The sequence below is a fragment of the Mus caroli genome, chromosome 10, assembly GCF_900094665.2.
Source record: "Mus caroli chromosome 10, CAROLI_EIJ_v1.1, whole genome shotgun sequence".
Lineage (NCBI taxonomy): Eukaryota > Metazoa > Chordata > Mammalia > Rodentia > Muridae > Mus > Mus caroli.
Window position 1 is genome coordinate 62,921,521 of NC_034579.1, and position 19,251 is coordinate 62,940,771.

General features: G+C 42.0%; 1 protein-coding gene across 1 annotated transcript in view; it reads left to right on the plus strand.

The window, feature by feature from the left end:
* Window positions 1-263: 263 nt before the first annotated feature.
* Tmem26 (transmembrane protein 26) overlaps window positions 264-19,251 on the plus strand; it is a 45,159-nt gene continuing 26,171 nt past the window's right edge. The window contains exons 1-2 of the mRNA XM_021175292.2: window positions 264-612; window positions 17,053-17,131. Coding sequence (XP_021030951.1) covers window positions 422-612; window positions 17,053-17,131 — 270 coding nt within the window. The 5' untranslated portion in view covers window positions 264-421. The remainder of the gene's footprint in view (window positions 613-17,052; window positions 17,132-19,251) is intronic.

A 19,251-nucleotide genomic window follows, 5' to 3' on the forward strand; every position in this document is an offset into this window, starting at 1 on the left:
ATCAGCTCACCTCTACCTTCTTGGAGTGAGGTGGAGGGCATTCTTATGGACTCCCTGGGGTTCTGGGGGTGGGAAAGAAGGCAGGAACGGAGGCTGGGCCCTAGCATCCGCAGGAGGATGGGCTGTGCTGCAGAATAACCCCGAGAGAGCCTGGGCGGTGCAGTCCCAGTTGCCTGCAGAGCCCAGCAGCCAGGAGAAGCTGGCTTTGGATTCTGTCTTTGAAGAGTTCTCTGGAAGTTGGAGGGGCGGGGCAAGCGGCGCTCTCCTGTCCTACTGGAGACTTGCGCGGGAGTGTGAGCAAGAACTCGGGCCGGCAATCACAGTCCCAGGGGTGTCCCACTCCTGGGCTGAGGTGGACACAGGGTGCTGCCCACGGGGTCGGTAGGGCGCAGGCGCCGGTCTGGCAGAGCGCAAGGGCAGAATGGAGGGGCTGGTCTTGCTCAAGGCCCTGGTCACCCGGCTGCTGTTCCTGTTGCATTCCCTGGTCGCCGTCTGGAGAGTGACCTGGGTGAAGGAAGAGCACCGTTACTGGCTGCTGGCCCTGCTCAACCTCTTGCTGGTCCTGGAGACAGTGCTCACCCTCAAGTTCAAGCGCGGACGAGGCTACAAATGGTGAGAGTGCCCTGGGAAGGGAGGGCGCACAGGGTCCCGGGCATTGTTCATCACGGTCTTAGCAGGCGGCACCAAAACCATGTCTCGGGTGTTTGTGGTTTCTTTGCTGGTATTTGGGCACCCTTTGGTTCTCCGTGGAGTTTGGTCGGCACATGGGATACCGGTGCATCTTTTAGGCACGCCAGTGGTACCTTGGGTCCCAGCGCAGCACTGGGAAGGATGGATCCCGGACGGATGGACTTTATTGGCTAATCAGTTAAAACCGTCTACGTTAGAGGAGTGGAGCTGATTGCTGGGTGCCCTGCTTTCTTAAGTTAGAGTGTGAGCCAGGGGCCTGTCATGGATGTCTGTACAAGAACCGGGATGCCTTGTGGGGCAACAGAGATCCATGAAGAGCTGAGCGCTCCTGAAGCCTCTGCCGCACAGTGCCGCCCCTCCCCCCACCATCAGCACCTTTGGTTTTTAGTCTCTTCCGCTCTCCATACCCCTTGCTGCGCCTGAGGTTTTAGCCACTTCCAATTTCTTCCAACCCCAAATGTCCCTAGCTCTTCCAGTGTGGAGCCAGTTTCAGGTGTCTGGGTTTGGTGGCTTGGGAGCTTGGCAGCCTACTTCGCTGGCCAGGCATGGTTTCTGCTACAGACACTGGGGGAGGGACCAGCAGGTAGCGGGTTTTGTCTTAACCTCAGCATGGAAACTCTCGGGGTTCCTCTGGCGGCTGCAATTCCCTCTATAGACCCAATGCAAGTGGAAAGGCTAACACAAAGGTTGCCTGGCCATTTTCAAAGAGTACCCACTGATGCCCACTCTTACCATCCAGGGCAAAGTTATGCCTCGCGCTCCCCCCCCCCTTTGCTGTTGCATTAGCTGTTATGTTCAGGGAGAGAGAAGCCCCTTTCAACAACAGTGCCAAAAGGCTATATATTTCATTGTCACTGTGGGAAAAAAATGGGCTTTGAAGCTGATATGAACCTTAAAATCTCTGCTTTTGAAAAATGTCTAGGATTGTCAATGCTGAAGTTCGTGGAAGGACCGGGAATGGTAGCAGAGCAAGGACAGGCTTGGTACTTCCTAAAATCCCTTCCACAGACAGTTTATTAAGCACGAGACATTTGTGGCAATTTCTAATCAGACTTCTTGATATCACAAAGAAAAATCCTATTCACTTCCCCAAAGAAGTCTGATTCATATAGGGGGGAAACAAAAGAGGAGAAAGTATAAATTATCCCACACTCTTAAAACAGATAAACCTGAGATTTGTTTGTTTGTTGTTGTTGTTGTTGCGTGGTTGAAATACACTAGAGTAGACTTATCTTCTATCGCAGGAGGAGGTCTGAGACCAAAAACTGTCCGTGTAAAGTAGTCCTGACACCAACCACGAGTGCTTCTGGGACAAATGTCAACCTCAGACTCAGAAAGGAGCCAGCTCAGCAAAACCTGAAGTAACCCATTAGCCCCCAAGTGTAGGCCAGAGCCATTCTGGGCTGGTAGGCTATTAGCCTCTTGTGTGCATTTTGACTGACTGCTGATTCAGGCTGTTGTGGTGTTTCTACCCAAGAAGGGAACAGTCATCTGGACAAAGCGTGTGTCAGTGAGTCAGATTTCTGGGTAACTGGAGCTGGGCTGGATTTAAGATGTGGGCTGCAGAACTGGACTTAAAATGGAATAGGTGATGGGCATTCCTTGCTTCTTACTCGCCATGTGGCCCCAAGGAAGTTACTTGATGTCTGTAAGCTTCAGCTCCAGATCTGCAAATATGTATGTCCCAGGTTGTTGAAGAACAACGTGGACATATATGTGTTGATGGTTAATGAATCATAAGAGGTTTTCCTTATATCCTATTTCATTCCCTTTTGTTCATATTAAAAGATTCTATATTAAAATATCAGCTATTAAGAGAACATTTTGTTCTTGTGCAAGGAACTTTAACAGAGGGATAAGTCAATAAACCATTTATTCAGAGTACAAAAAATGCAGAAACGATCTTCGATTTCAAACTAGAGACCTGTGCGGTGTGTGGTACATTTGAGCACTGGCTCAGAGAACGTTTGCAGGCTTAATATCCATCCCAAAGAATATTTGAAAGGAAGCTGAGGGGAAAAGCTGATATGTCTAGCTTATTATAAAAATTCAGGGACAAATGAATATTTGCTAAGTGGTACAAATGACCCACTCAGAGTTCCTCCCAACACCCACGGTACACTTTGATGTTACCATACATAAGCCGTAAAGCCACTCTGCAAAGATGGCCATTTGCACTGTCGATAAAAACCACAGACAACTATGAGAAAAAAATAAAATAATGGTCTGCTAAAAATATATATGAATTATCCTTGAACTATCAGGACAATGAGATGGGTTTTGATTTGGGATCTTTTACATTCTAGCTAGGTTGGAGTTTTCTGAGAAAAACGCAGCATAATCATTCGCTGTTTGACAGCGTTAAGAACAGTTTTCTGTCCAAATGTTCCAGCTGACAGAACCAAAGAGAAGAAAAACCAACACTACAGTAATATATCTGCTTACTATGTAGAGTAAAACACAACACATATTATCTATATGGCAAAACGGTAATTTTATTTAGTTGTGTGTGTAGAGTCACATGAACTGAGATAGTTAACTAGGTAAACTTTTGAACCATGGGCCTTAGATTTTAGAACTTGCCCTTAGAACCCAAAGTGTCTGTATGTAAAGGAATGAGCAAAACCATTAACAGCCCATTGTACTGGGGAAAAATAAAGGTGAAAACACCACGATTCACATTAAAGGACTAATTGGAAAATTATGGTTTATTTATACTGATGCTATTGAAAACAGTGTGGTAGATTTTAGCCACTATACAAGAGGGCTAGCCACAGTGTGTCACCCGGACGCTGCAGGTACAGACTTCTGTACCATGGCTCATTTGCTATAAGGATGGACTTGGAGGAGAATTATATGTTTTCCCAATTGAAGACATTTGTTATTTCCATCCAAGAATAAGAAAGAAAGTAGCTGACTGAGAACAATTCCAGAAAAGGAGAAAGAGGAAGAAGAAGAGGAAGAGGTGAGAAATTATTACTTAACTGTTTTCTTGATTTTTTTTTCTCCATTATCTGGGAAACAATCCTATGAATTGTCATTTGGGTAAAGTCAAAGCACACAAGACAGGGTTGCTTTGCAGATAACAGAGCTAGAGCGGAAGCGTCCATCTCAGAAACTGTTGCTGTCCCATATTAAAACATCCATCGAATCCAAGAGAATCCAATCGTTGGCTAGGACAGAGTAGAGCAAAGAGAACAGCTAGACCCTGTAGGCTGAGGTTAGGATGCACACACAGGGAGTAGAAACCCCATTACAATGACTATTACATTCAGGGACTTCCTTTGGTCTATTCAAGGCTAATTAGAATAATATTCATTTTCTTAATATTTAAACCTGGACCCTAAAAAACTAAAAAGAGGGATTTGGCACAAGTCCCAGTGCTGTAAAGGACAGCGGGGATTCAAGTTCCTAATGGAGCAAGCGCGCACATGTCTCTAAGGACATCTTCTCAACCCTTTGGAAGGGAAACGTGGAATTAGATGCTGAGCCAGCTGCTCAGGGACGAGGAACATTACGGCATCCCGGATAACTTGCCAGCTGGAGCAGTTGATGCTGGAATCCTATAGAATCTGGAAGGTGGATCCGTGACACACCCTTGTGAAACCTGTAAGAAACCCCAGGGGGGCTTGTTCTTCATCCCCTCCCTACCCCCCCCCCACCCCCGCCACCCAGTGTTACTTGGATATTCACTTGTGTTTCTGCAGGATAGAAATCAGCATCACTTAGTTTCATTTTTTTCTTGATTTCTATTCTCAGTTGTCTGGGCAATGATCCAGTGGATCTGAGAATTATCATTTAGGTAAAGTCAAGCACAAGGCAATATTTCACTTGCTTTCCCAGCCAATAGTGATAAAAGACTCCTGAAGGGATAGAAAAATTACCCAAGATTGTGACAAGTTTGAAGCCTGTTCTTTTGGAAGGTATCTGGGAATTAAAAAAAAAAGTTTATGTTGAGTTTACTGTCAGAAGTACAGCATTCTAAACACAGGTCTTTCTTCATCCAAACATCAATAATACAAAGGGTTTTGGTCTTTTGGGTTGTTTTTTTTTTTTTTTTAGCTTTTGAGTTAGTAGGTAGTCATCCTTCTTGTCTTTCCCTTTTGTTTCCTTTATGTGTGATAAAGCAAGAACTATTTTTTGTGTGTGTGTGCTTGTTTTGTTTTCTAGACAGTTCAATGCCATCCTGGTGACCTTTAACCTGTGCTGTTTTTTCTTCTCCTGAGTGTTGTGATTATTGGCATATGCCACCAAACCAGGCTTGACAATTATTTGTGTGGCAACTAACAGCAATATTGTGCCTGAAATTTGTTGTTGTTGTTGTTGTTTTGTTGAGGGAAATACATGATTTTACAATTCATGTTTATATGTCTTCATCTAAAAAAATAAGTGAGTATTGAAGTCAACAAAAAGGAAAGTAAGAAAATCGTGTGAGTGTTTTTCTGAAGGAATTTCAATATTATTAACAATATGAAAATAGTATATTTAACATTTTATATGTTTCTGCACAACTACAATTGAATTCATACTCAGTAGTCACCAACTAACTCTATAATTCATGATAATAAAATACACCTAGTTAGCAATAACTGCATGCCAGGATTTTTAAATAAAAGGTAGTATTTTGATTAAGGGCACAAATGTATGGAATGATTATCATTATGACTCTTTAGCATTTGCCAAGTTTCAGGGTCTGTCAGATTCTGGAAACATCGGTGAGCCCCTATAATCCAACAAACACAGTGATTGCTTTAGTTTGCCCTTTTTACCATTTTCATGAGGGAAACCAAGGCTCGGAGTTGCTAATCTTTTCACCTAGGCTCCCAGAACTGGGACCTAAGAGTATGCGAGTCAGGAAGGTTTTGAACTCTCTTCCTTGTCTGCTGCAGTGTTCTATATCCCAGAGGAGTCAGAGGCTGGTGAGCAACAGTGGAGAGGGGAAGGAAGATCAGGCAGGGCCTTTGAGCAGCAAGGGGATCAAAAGGGCTGAGAGCCACATCAGAAGGGAGGGTGCAAAGCCCAGCTAAATAGAGGATGCTCTCTGCTTACAGAGCACAGAAACCTGAGCAGATACCTCAGGTGGATGCTCTGAGCCTCAGCCTCCATTCAAGCACAATGAACATCAACACTCCTTGTATGTAACAGGTGTGTAAATGGGGAAGACAGGGAAATAATAGACAAAGTAAGTTTCTGCCCTCCAACCTGTCACGTTTTTTAATCAAGGGAGTCAGAAAATGACTAAGGAAGGCTGTAACTGATAAACCAATGAGCTAACTTATCAGTGACCAGACACTTGGTATAAACAACAGAGGCCTGTGTGGTGTGGACTATGGAATGAGAAACACTCTGCTCTGATTGGTAGCTCGAGGGGCTCTGTAGAGATTGTGATATCTGAGCAGAGGTTATAGGAGTGAAGAGGTCTGTGTTCCTTATGTTTCTCTTGCTGTGAAGAAATACCAGGGCCAAGGCAACTTACAGAAGAGTTTGGCTTCTGATCCCAGAGGGTAGAGTCCATAACAGTAGGGACAGCATGGCAAGAGGCCACAGGTATGACGGCAGTGGCCGGAAGCTGAGAGCTTACATCCTGGACCAGAGACACAGATCAGAGAGAGCGAGCTGGAAACGGTGTCCAGGCTTTTAATCTCACCGCCTCCCACAGTGATATACTTCCTACAGCAGGTCCACACTTCTTAAGACCACCCCAAACATTGTCAGCAACTGGAGACCAAGTATTCAAACACCTCAGACCATGGGAGGCCACTACAAGGGCAGGCATATTAGAATCATCCAATTATACATTATAACGGGGATAATCCTATGTGCTTTGAGATACCAGCAAAGCGTTGTCAAATGACTGTGTCATCTTTTTGCTGTGTTACTTTAGCAAAACAGTAGTATTGGGTTTCCCCCTTGGTCTATAGACTATCAAGTCTCGGGTTCTTGTCCACCTGAGCATGGGTTTCATCTCATGAAGTGGGCCTTAAATCCAACCAGATAGTGTTATTTGTCTTCAATCCCATCGATCTTTGGAAACCCAGATGGGCTGAAATAGTGGGGCATTTGAAAGGAGAGCCTAGAGGCCTCCAGGTGGCCAATGTGGACCATAAAATTTCTCTCAGGAGATAGATGACGCTTGGCCTGAATTCATTTGCTGCTCATGTTTCCTGAAAGTTCTCCAGATTCCTAGTTTGTATGGCTAATCAGATTTTCCAGCCCCATCTTCAGGGAGTCAGTATATATCCTGAGACTCAAGGCACGATCTTCTGTATTCTCAGTATTTGTGGAAACGTGCTCCAGGCAATGCATGTTCTGTGTCCTGAGCCTCAGTCTCGGTGTAGAAAGTTGAGTTAAGGTTACAGTGACTTTGGAAGCACACACTGAATGGCTCCCATCCTATGACATGGTTATTCTTGTGGAGACCCAATCCCAGTTTTTCCCTTATATTGCTTCTTTGATGGGCTTTCAAGGTAAAGTCACCGTTTCTTGATAGACTGGGGATAGATGTAATTGTCACACTTGAATGAGAGTTGGGTATCAAGGAAATTGAGGTGCTGACTAACGGACCAAACGTCGTCCCTGAGAATACACAACTGATAACGTATAGAACGGAAATCAAGGTGATGACCATCTTTAGAGATTTTCTTTCTTTTTTCTTTTGTCTTGGGGGTGGGGGGAGAAAAATCAACACGGATAGCTCAAATACATCAGTACTAAAATATTCTTACTTTAAAATTCCCGGTGCTTCTCCTCCCAGCAGTGACATTGGGACAAATGTGAACTGTTTAATTTTCTCAATCACTAGAGAATTCACATGGAGAGGAATCTTCTTGTGTGGGTACCCTACACTACTTTGTAAAGTCTTCTGGAGTGTTAGTATTGGGAGACTGAAGCCTCACTCTCCCAATGTATCCACAATCTCTCAATGTATCGACAATGTAACAAATGTATCCGCTGCATTTGTTATGGGAAACCAGTGTTACTTTTCTTCTAAAAATCATAATGCGTGTACCATAAGAGGTACTTGTTTGAAGGTTACATAGAAGGGATATTTAGGACACAGGAAATTACTCATACAAAGTGACAAAGTGGCAGAGTAGGTGGTGACTTGATTCCTTTTCTCTAAATGTAATTTGTTATATGTTATATATATATATATATACATATATATATATGTCTTCACATATATATGTATATACATATATACACACACACTCTCTCTATATATATACACACACACACAACTTAGAAGGGTGTTATATTTTAATTGTGGTTTATGTGTTCAGCCTCAAAAAGTTAGATGATTGTGTGTATTAAAGATTAATAATTCTTAAGTGGATAGAATTTCTCCTCTAACTTGCATGACCATCCCTGATTGAGTTACTTGTCATTTCTCTGCTTTCTATTTCCCTGGGTATCCTTACTGTTGTATAAAATATTATGGTTCACTTAGATTAGCCACCTGACAGCTTGGTTGGGTTATTCTTGAGTCGTCGCTGGTGACCCTGAGGAGGAGGATGAAGGTGATCGTTCCAGGGTTCCAATGGAGATGATAACAGTCAGCAGCCGTGGAACACTGGGGATGTACTAAACTTTATACATATCTATTACCTTCTGGAATCCTCAAATGACCTTATGAACTCATTTACCTTTGAAGTTCCATCTTAGTGTGATTTTTACCAATGCATGGCAAAGTGACTTCTCTAAAGGACAGTAAACCAGGATTTCCATTTCATTGTCTCTTCTTGCTATGAGGGATAGGACACTTTCCATAGGGCATGACAGTTCACAGCTCATCCATTCATGTGAAAGCAGATGTCTTTGTAAAGACCAAATAGGTTATGAAGAAAAGAGAGACAGAAATTCTAGAGAGCTTCAGTTTAGCTGAAAGTTCGGATTCAACCTTTTCTATAGAAAAAAGTAAATATATATTATTTTTATGTATAAGGAAATAAATTATAATATTACATACAAAAAATTCATGATGTATTTTATCACGAACCACAAAATTCCTATAATCGTGACCTAATTTCATTTCACTTATGACTTAGTAAACAAACATTTATTCTCAATCAACAAGCCTTTCTCATACAAGATGTTGCCATGTCCCTGAAGGAATATGGGGTTTGTCCAGCTGCATGTGTGTGCTTGCAAAGTGGCAAAGGCTCTCCAACAAATTATGTCCTGGGTGCTGGAGAACTAGATGGTCAAAATACAGCAGCAAAGCCAGCTATTGTCCAATGGAGAGGAAGAGGCAGAAGGACACAGATTGAGGAACTCTCATGTTTGTGCTGACGTCTGAGAGAAGAGGATAGAGTTACTGACACAGGCTGAAGAAACTATGGTGACAGGGATTCTCAAGGTTATGCTTAGAACCCGTTCATGTAGAAAGATGTCACAGTTTTCCTCTGCTCAGAAATATTTTATGTTAAGAATTATACATGGGTCCTCAAGTCAATCCTACCTTTCCCCTGTCACTAGTTTAGTTGTGAGGCAAGGTCCCAAAGTTCAAATACCTTTATCTGATTGTAATAAAGATGGCATTGCTTCAAACGTGCTTTGAGATTGAGTAAGGAATTTTGAGGTTGAATACAGCGTGTAGAGAACAAGTTTCCATTTCCACTTCCATCATAATTTGCAAGTATGTTTTTTATTTAAGAAATATTAACAACTGAAATTTTGTAATTTGGAATTTTAACATTCACCTTCAGAATTATCTCTTTGAACAAAACCTTTGTGTGAGCAGTCCCTGGGGAGCCTCAAGTAGTCAATGATTCTATTGCAATGTGTAGTTCATTCCCAATTTTTCATAATTCCTCTCTTGCTAGAGCCTGCTTTGTAGACTTCAATGAAACAACTTTAAAAAAAAGAAACTATCATCTAATTGACAGTCATTCAAATATGCCCAGTATATTTTCTTGAGGGAGGAGGATTCCCATGTGCTTACAGCTACACAGTAATGGCCTCCCTTGCCCTGTTGAAGGCACACACAAGGGATCTGGGGATGGGGGTAGAGGAGAGGGGTATGTTACTTTAAAAATAAATGGATGCTGCCTGGGGTCAAGATAGTAAGTTCTTAGGAGTTCAGAAGCTGTGGCTTTACAGACTTGGGACCATTTTACATGTTATAGATGGGCAGGTAAATAAGGCCCAGGTATATACAGGCACTCATGGCAGGGCCTTGCTGAGGAGCCAAGATGGAAGTCACCCAGAGAAACCAGCCCATTTACAAAAGGGCCAAGAATCTCTAAATCATAACTCAGGCCCTCCCAGAAGGATAACTTGGCATAGTTTCTTAATTTCCAAGAAAACAATGTTTCCAGAAATTATATTGGCATATTTAAGGGGCTTTACCATCAGATTTTGAAACTTGAGAGTGTGTTCCTTGTATCTCTATTCTGTTCAGTAGAGTGGAAAATACCACATAGTGAAATGGAAATTAAATCAGTATTCATGGAGAAGTAATTTTTGCTTCATTTAAATATTACCCATATCCACATTTGTATGTATGATTAGAAGCCAGAAAAATTACAAAAAGAAAAGAAAACAAATGTAACAAGTGATATTTGGTTAATTTCCCTCTATATGTGTGTATATAATGATCTATGACTAAAATTGAATAGGTGTTACATTTTCAATAAGAAAAGAACAATAGTTGTCATTTTCAGAAAGAGCAAAATGGAATCCTAATTCTAGGCTAATGCTGAATTGAAATAAATAAAATCCACTCCAGCCTTAATGTGCTAAATGTCACGACATAATCATTTTATGAAAAGTGTTATAATTTGTGGAAATGACTACTTTGTATGATAAATAGCATTTTAGTTTTAGTATGAAATGGAAAGAAAGAATGCAGTGAGTATGTCTTTTGAAGAACTTGGTGCAAAGCTGGATGCGGCAGTGTGTGCTTACAACCCCAAGGATCAGGGGTTCAAGGCCAGTCTGAGCCGTCCAAGGCCCTGCTTTAAAAGAAAAATAAAATAAAATAGGGAGAGGGCTCAGAGTCATGTTGAGCAATACATACATAGATGCTCACATGGTCAAGAAATAAGACCAGGTAAACACATTTGTTAATAGGTTAACAATTACATCAGTGTGCAAAAGGAAAAACCTACGAGGTGTTTCTTTGTTATTAGAAAAGTTCAAAGGAAGTTTTAAGAAAACACAGCTGAGCAAGATAATTTGGTGTTATACAAAAAAGCTGTGTCTGGCAACTTTAATTTTCTGACCAGATTGCATTAATTGAGATTATAATACATTTGAGTTTCTCCAAACAGCTAGTTCATTGATGGTGGGCTACTGTCAGTTCTGCAAAGATTTTCCACTTGGATGTTTCATAGTCCTTAAGTGATATGTGTCAGTGTCTGGCAGTATGGTGTGTGGTATTTTTATAAATAACTGTGCAGAAACCCAACTCATTTGATTTCTGAGCTGGTTATGTCTTCTTGCGGCATTATTCAGCATGCTAGTTGCTTGGAGCCTAATTATTCCCAAAGCCATCAAGGCAAACACATATAAACACACACACACACTCACACACACACATACACACACACCCCATAAAATTATCTGGTAGCTCTTAGGAAAACTGATGTGAACTGATCCAAACTCTCCTTGGTTTCCAAACTAAATAGTATTGATGACATAAAATCCATAATACTGTAGATTTGGGACGACAAGGTAGCTCAATGCGTAAAGGTGCTTGCTGCCAAGCCAGAGGACCTGAGTTCAATCCTCAGAACCCACATGATGAAGGGAGAGTATCAACTCCCAAGAGTGATTATCTGGCCTGCATGAATATATTGTGTCATGCATGCATGCAACAAACACCAAATAAACACATTATAATAGCATTTTAAAAGATATTCTGGTCTCCCAAATTAATATATTGTGATTATCTTCTCAGAGTGAGACACTGAAGAGCAAAAAGCAAAGCAAAACAAAACAAAAAACCAAAAAACAGAAAAAAGACACATTAGGTTCACTAAATAAAATTTCTGATAAAAATTATTAACTTATGGTTTTATTTCAATAAGCTATTTCTAATCAAACCAGGGTCTGTACCAAATCACTGTTTGTAGGGAGCCCATATGAGTCACGCCCTCTTAAGGGGGAAAGGGCACCCTTAAATTAGGGGCAGAGAGTCAAAATTGTGTGTGCACTAAAATAGAGAATTACTTGGAGGAAGGTACATAACCCAATGATACCCAACACATAATACACACTAACATGCACATTATAAAATTTGAAATTATAAATTTTGAAGCATATGAAGAAAAAAATGCATAATGGGAAGGCTTGCCACTCAAGTGACCTGGGAAAGTTTTGTAGAGGAGTCTTTATCTTGCTGACAAGAGCCAGGGGAAGGACTTAATCAGACTCCATTGAGGCAGAGGACATCCCAGACAGACAGACATGTTTCTGAAGGCCTGAATCTCCCAGTGTCTTCATGGCCCTTGAAGAATACGGTAAAAGCTTAGTGAGGAAGAAATGTAACTCAGCCCAGAGGTACACAGAGTCAGGAGCAGGCTGTCTCATAAAGCCGACAGCAGGCAAGTGACCCCCCACAGCTCTCCACCTTGCAGAGGTCAAGTGAGAATCTAGCATTTGTGGGTTGTGGTGCTCTCAGCAGTGGTAACAGCACCCTCCGATGCAAGCAAACCAGCGGTTTCTGTTTTATTTGCATACAGAACTGATGAGGAAGGCAGAAGTTCTGTAATTGAGACTCTGAAATGTTGGTCACATGGGTCACATTGCTCTACTAACACTCTGAACTGGTCTTATGTCTCAAAAGGCAAGTAATATACAGCCTTTTAGGAAAGGAAGAGGCAGTATTGCAATTGAGCTCTCCCGAGTGTGACCGCTGCTACTGACCATTCTGCCTTAGACGTAATGAGTCATTGGACTGGAGAAGTGGGGGGGGGGGGCTCGGGAGTCAAGATCACTTGCTGCTCTTCCAGGGAATCCAGCTCTGGTCCCTAACTTCTTCTACTTTAGGCAGTTCACAACACCTTTAACTCCAGATCCAGGGGGTCTGATGCCATCTTCTAGCCTCTGTGGACACCTGCTTACATGTGGTGTGCATACACAAACACACACATACACACATGCACAAAAAATATATTAACCTTTTTGAAAGAGAATAAATGTTGAATAATAATCATTCAAAGGTCAGGGCTCAAAAAGTATTTTGGGAACTAACTAGACTTCCATAAGTAAAAGGTCCATGTGCATGTTTGTAGATTCATCATTTTTATTCAGTCAGTAATTTCTTATTCCCAAATACAAGCATTTAAGCAGTTGAGCATTTGCTAAACAGACATTAACTGAGTACTAAACAAGATAACAATGTGCTGACTTGGAGAAGATGATGTGAAAAATCTGGGGAAGGCAGGAATCAGGAGGCAGGTGGTCTGCCTTCAGAAAGCTGATATTATGAAAGCTAACCTAACATCCACGTGATTACAAAATAGAACCACATTCTTTGGGTCTCGTGAACAATGCAGATTCCAAACACTGCCTGCTGTGCCCTGAATGTACAAGTCGGATATAAATAGGCAGACATACACAGAAGAGTGTCCCCAAAAGGCTTTGGTTGTGAGGGGGCGAGGAGATGTTCATGTTTAACGACATTTCCCATCCTCTCTTCAAAGCTCAGCCACATTAGGCATGCTGATCTGAACAAGGGACACGGTTTGTTAGAGGAGGCAGTGCATAGAGTAGAATGTGAGTTATTCCTCAACTTGAGTCTCTCTTCTCACCTTCTTGTGTGTCACAGAGTCCTAAGAAGGAAGGGTTGAAGAAAGGAATATTCCCCCAAACTGTTTTTGCTTTAGCAGCACTGGGGATGGAAGCCAAGGCTCCAGAAGAAAGCTATACCACTAATCTATTCCACATTTTCTTTGGTTTTATTTTGCTTTGTTTTTAGGTAAACAGTAAGTTGGGGCTGAAGTTGCTGGTCTTGAAAGGATGTGCTAGGGGTAAGGCACAAAAAAACAGGTCACGGAGCCCTGACTCTATGGGATGAATGAGGTTAGACTTTCTATATTTCCTAACACAGAAATTCTTGAATATTGAGTTGAGAGTGTATGTGTGTGTGTGTTTGCTGAGCTAATCTCCTAATTAAGGGAAATACACTGAAAAGGGATAATGATACTTTTTCTAATTATAGAAATGGATCTAACGCATCAGAGATATTAAGGTCATTGGTTTATTTTCAACTTCCTTTGAGTTCTACTGTGTTCTGTGCCTAGCACCTCCCCCAGATTATTATTTTAACAGTATTACTGGGGATGTTAGGCTCGAGATTAACTTGAGGTTAACAAACTTTTGTTTTTCCAACATTTGCTATGTCCAAACACAAGCAATTGACATATGCAGCTTGCTCTCTGACCAGAACTGACGTCCTTACTCGTGTCTCTCAGGAAATCTTCCTCATGTTTCCTGTGATACATAAGGTCAAAGAGTTGATGGTTTCTTTCTTTTAAGAGCGTGCCCGACATGAGTTTTTGACATTTCTCTGCAGCTTAGACATCTTCCAAGTTAGAGTTTAATAATATCTTGACCCATAACCTTTTGCTTCAAAATTGGTTTTGGCAAGAAATCAAAAGTAGAAGAGTGTCTATATTAAATATTGATTTTTAAAGACTTTTTTTTCTTGCCCTTTCTATTTCTTTCTTTTTCTCAGAAGATTAAAGACAATAATGAAGGTTAAATAGCCTTTTAAAACTTTACCCATTTTTCCTTTTCCCCCTGCTACCTTATTTATTTATTTATTTATTTATCTCTCTAGCTTATAATAATGCCATTTGGGTAAAGTTTAATCTCGCAACTACAAATAAGTACTAAAAACATTTTTACTAAAAATGAATTAACTTAATAATTTGACTTTGAGATACTCTATCAAGACAGAATTTAATCCAAAACCAAGCACAATTTGAAGAAATAAGCTTGGAAAGGAACCTTACTCATCTCTTATTATTATTTATCATCATCATCTTTATTTGGTTTTGAAAAGAAAAGTCTTGATACGCATCACGAATTGGCCTCACGATTGCAATCCTCCTGCTTCTCAACCTCCAGGGTCCTGAGATTACAGGTGTGTATCGCTGTGCCCAACTTATTATCTCAAATTATCTAGATACATTTCCATTGCCCACTGTACTAGTTTTATTTCCTTTCCTGTGATAGAAAACATCCTGGCGCAAAGGCAACTTAGGAAAGGCTTCATTTGGTTTCTGATTCCAGGTTACAGTCCGTTATTACGTGGAAGTCAAGGCAGGAATTTGATGTTTCATAGGCACAGCCAGAGCACAGAGAGGACAAATGCTTGGGATTTTGCATGCTTCATTCGTAGCTGTCTTCTTGCTTACACAGTTCAGAGGACAGGCATAGGGGATGGTGCTGCCCACCTACACACTGAATCTGCCCAACTCAATCTCAGTCAAGAAAATCTCTCTCACCCATGCCCACAGGCAACCCAATTAGACAATTCCTCTCCAAGAGTCTATTTCCCTGTGATTCAGGATTGTGAAACTAAAGAGCAGAGGTAGAATTTCTCAATAAGCACCAGGATAAGCTGATCCACCTGATGCTGAGGCATACTGATCCTCACCAGGCCAATGCTGCTATTGTGTGCTACCGTGGTTTTGTTGCAGATTCATATTCATAAATGGGGTAGGATTTGTAAATTAAATGATATAAGTGACTCCTAGTCCAACGAAACTGCTTTTAACAAGGGAAGGGAGTTGAGAGGGCTCTTTTAAACATGCATGCTGAGACAAGGCTATGCAAAGACATCACACAAAACTTCTAATGTAGGATCTGGAATGAGAGACTCACTGAACCCCCACCACACTGATCCTCTATCACTATAGAACTCTGACAAAGTCAACTCCGTTGGCAAAGCCATGCAACTTGACCCTTGGCATGAAGAGTTGGTGGTCACCATGCTTGTTGCTGCCGTGTGCATTGGAAAATGAATTAGGAGATCGTCAGCTCAAGTCATTTGAACCTGAGTGTGTCTCCATTGGTCCTCTCTTCAGAGCTCCTTCTGAATTTTGAATCAGGAAATAACAAATATTGATGTGATGGTTTGTATATGCTCAGCCCAGGAAGTGGCGCTATTATGAGGTGTGGCCTCTGTTGGAGTAGGTATGTCACTGTGGGTGTGGGTTATAAGACACTCATCTTAACTTTCTGGGAGACAGTCTTCTCCTAGCAACCTTCAGATGAAGATGTAGAACTCTCAGCTCCTCCTACACTATGCCTGCCTGGATGCTGCCGTGTGTCCCATCATGATGATAATAGACTGAACCTCTGAACCTGTAAGCCAGCCCCAATTAAATGTTCTTACTAGGGTTGCCTTGGTCATGGTGTCTGTTCAGAGCAGTAAAACCCTAAGACAATAGAACTAACCTCTCGAAAGCTCCCAAATGTTTAGATTTTTTTTTTTATTCATTTCTTTCTTTTAATTTTTCAGGTTTAGCACATGCCCAGGAGATCAACAAACCATTCTCCATCCTTGTCCCCACCATTTGGATTTTGTGTTTACTAAGAGGTTATCATCTGAGAGCTCAGAAGTGCAGGTCGAAGATCAGGGGAAAAAATTACTATCAATTTCCTTGAAATTACAAAGTTGAAATAAATCCAGGATTTGCTCTGGCTGCAAAATTTGCTTTCTGTAAAACATCTTAAATACCAAATAAGCAGTGTCGTGCCTGAATCTAATTGGTGGTGTCCCAGGATGCCATATTACAGTCAGCTTTTATTAATTGGATTAGGGAGTTGGTGAGAATGGCAGCTGGTAGCAGCCTTGCAGTTACTGTGTGCCTCTGTAATCCCTGTGGCAGAAACCATGTAACAATAACTGAGGGTGACTGTGACTGGGCTCAGGCGTTTTCTTGGCTTCTTTTAGGTAGGTGTGCGTGTGTGTGTGTGTGTGTGTGTGTGTGTGTGTGTGTGTGCATGTGTGTGTGTGTGTGTTGTACAAATGAGTTCACATTGTGGCAGCTCATTGTGTAGGGGGTATATGTACACATGGAGGCAAAGGGCAGACATTGGATACCCTCAGCAAGCACTCCTCCACTTCTCAGGTGAGACAGAGTCACACACTTGCAACTAGAATTTAACCATTCAGCCATCCTAGGCAGTCTAGGTGCCCATGGGGTCCCCTGTCCCCTCCTTCTGCATCCTGGGATTATTCAAGACCACCTAGCATTTACAGGGGTTCTTGGGATCTGACATTAGGTTCTCAGGCTGTACAGCAAACACTCTACCTGCTGAGCCATCTCCTCCACCTCTTCCTTAATTGTCTTCCTTGAAATTTTAAAAAACAAAAGCTAAAGCCTCTTTCTCTGTCCTCAGGCTTTCTCCGGCCATCTTTGTGTACCTGGTCAACATCATGCCGTCCCTGTGGCTTCTTGAAATGCACCACGGAAACCAGGTATTTGTTCCTAAAAAGATGGTGGCTTTGAGCAGCCATCCACTTGCAGAATAGGTTGTGATTTGTTTCGGTTATGAGCTTTTCCATGGGGGTTGGAATTATCTAGAATTCAAGAAGTAAGAGGCCAGAGGCAAGAGACGGTGACTCTATAATCTCATTATTATTATTATTTCATAATTCGGTAATGAAATAATAGTGATTGCTTCTGGGTTATGATTACTTGACTAACACTTCTTGTCAGTGATTTCTTAGTTTGCTTAGTTTGCCATGATTAAAACCATGACCAAAAGCAACCTGGGGAAGAAAGGGCTTATTTGGCATATAGGCCTGATGACAGTCCATTGAGGGGAGCCAAGGCAGAAATTCAAACAAGGCAAGAACCTGGGGCAGGCACTAAAGCAGAGGCCATGGAGGGGTGCTGCTTACTGGCTTGCATACCATGGCTTGTCCATCCTGATCCAGGACCTTCTACATGAATAATTCATTAACAAAACACCTCCCAAGCTTTCCAATAGGCCAGTCTGATGGGATCATTTTCTCCACTGATTTTCTCTCTTCTCAGGTGACCCTCGCTTGTGTCAAGTTGACCAAACTGGAGCAAGCACAGTAATCTTTGTCTATGAACCACACTCCTGTCCCTACAACACACTAGCTATGCTTCATAGGGGAATGTGAACATGATATATTTACCCATTGACACTTGTATGTACATGTGTGTGTGTAGTGTGTGTGTTGGTCTGGTATTCGTGCACATGCACATCTATAAATGTGTTCTTCCTGCAGAAGCGAATGGAAGACACGGGATGCTCTCTGTCACTCTCTTCTGAGTCTCCTCAAGGCAAGACCCTGTCCCTGAACTCTGTCAGTAAACCCCAGTGATTCTCCTGTGTCTGTCTCTCTTCCTGCCTGCTCTGGGGATATGGGATCATGCATCAGAGCTTACCTTTCATATGGTTGTTGGGATTTGCACTCTGCTCCTCATGCTTGGACAGCAAACACTTCTAGTCATTGAGCCATTTCCCTATCGCTGTGAATGTGATTTAACTCCTGTATCTTTAGTGAATTCCAAGAAGTTATGCTATGAGTCTCGCTATGCTAACGCCTTGTTCTGGCATCATTTGAAAAGATAGTTCTAAAAGCAAAACCGAAACTAGTTTAAACAGAACACTTTTAGCTATGCCCACATGAATGCATTCAAACTTCTAGGGACCATTGAAAACACAGGGAGAGGGGATTCCAGGAGACCAGCTTTTGGCACTTGTTGAGACACAGTAAAACAGAAATCTCTGGGTTGGAGAGAAAGCTCATCAGCTGTTAGGAGTTCCTGCTGCTCTTGCAGAGGACTAGAGTTCAGATGCCAGCATCTGGGAACATCTGAACATCCGGGTGTAACAAATCCTGGATCTCTAATGGCCTCTTTGGACCTCAACAAGCACCAGCATGCAAGTGCGCGCGCAGGTGCGCGCGCACTCGCGCACACACACACACACACACACACACACAAACAAAACTAAAGTCGAACCTACTTTTAGAGCCCTGATATTAAACATAAGGAAGTTATATTATGAAGCCCATCACAAGGATAGGGATCACATATATCCAACCACATAGGACCATGGCTTCCAATCCAATCCCATTTGGAATGCAGCTCCCATCATTCAGGTTTGTTTGTTTTCTTGAGTCACTGTGTAGCCTGGTATTTGCTATATACCCCAGGCTGGCCCTGGACTTGTAGTAACCCTCCTGCTTCACCTTCCTGAGTTCAGACATTCCCCAGCATACATGGCTTATGTCACATTTTAGACATTGACCTGCATCCTCCATGGACCTGTCTGGCTCATGGGCTCAAGACTAAGCCTGTCCTTTGCTTTGTTAAATCTCCTGCACAAGCCTAGCGGGCTTCATTGATAAAATGCTTTAGGCAAGATCTGCTCCAAATTGGCCTTGCATGGATTTCTTCATTACAAATGTTTTACATCAGACTCAAGTCTCCGGTTTCTATGTAACTTCATCTAAAAAGGCTTCTTCCTTTAAACTTGAGGCACACGGAGAGCAATTTACCTTTGTGGATCCCTTTCGGAGAAACTCCCAAGCAAATATCAATCCTTTTTTTTTTTTTT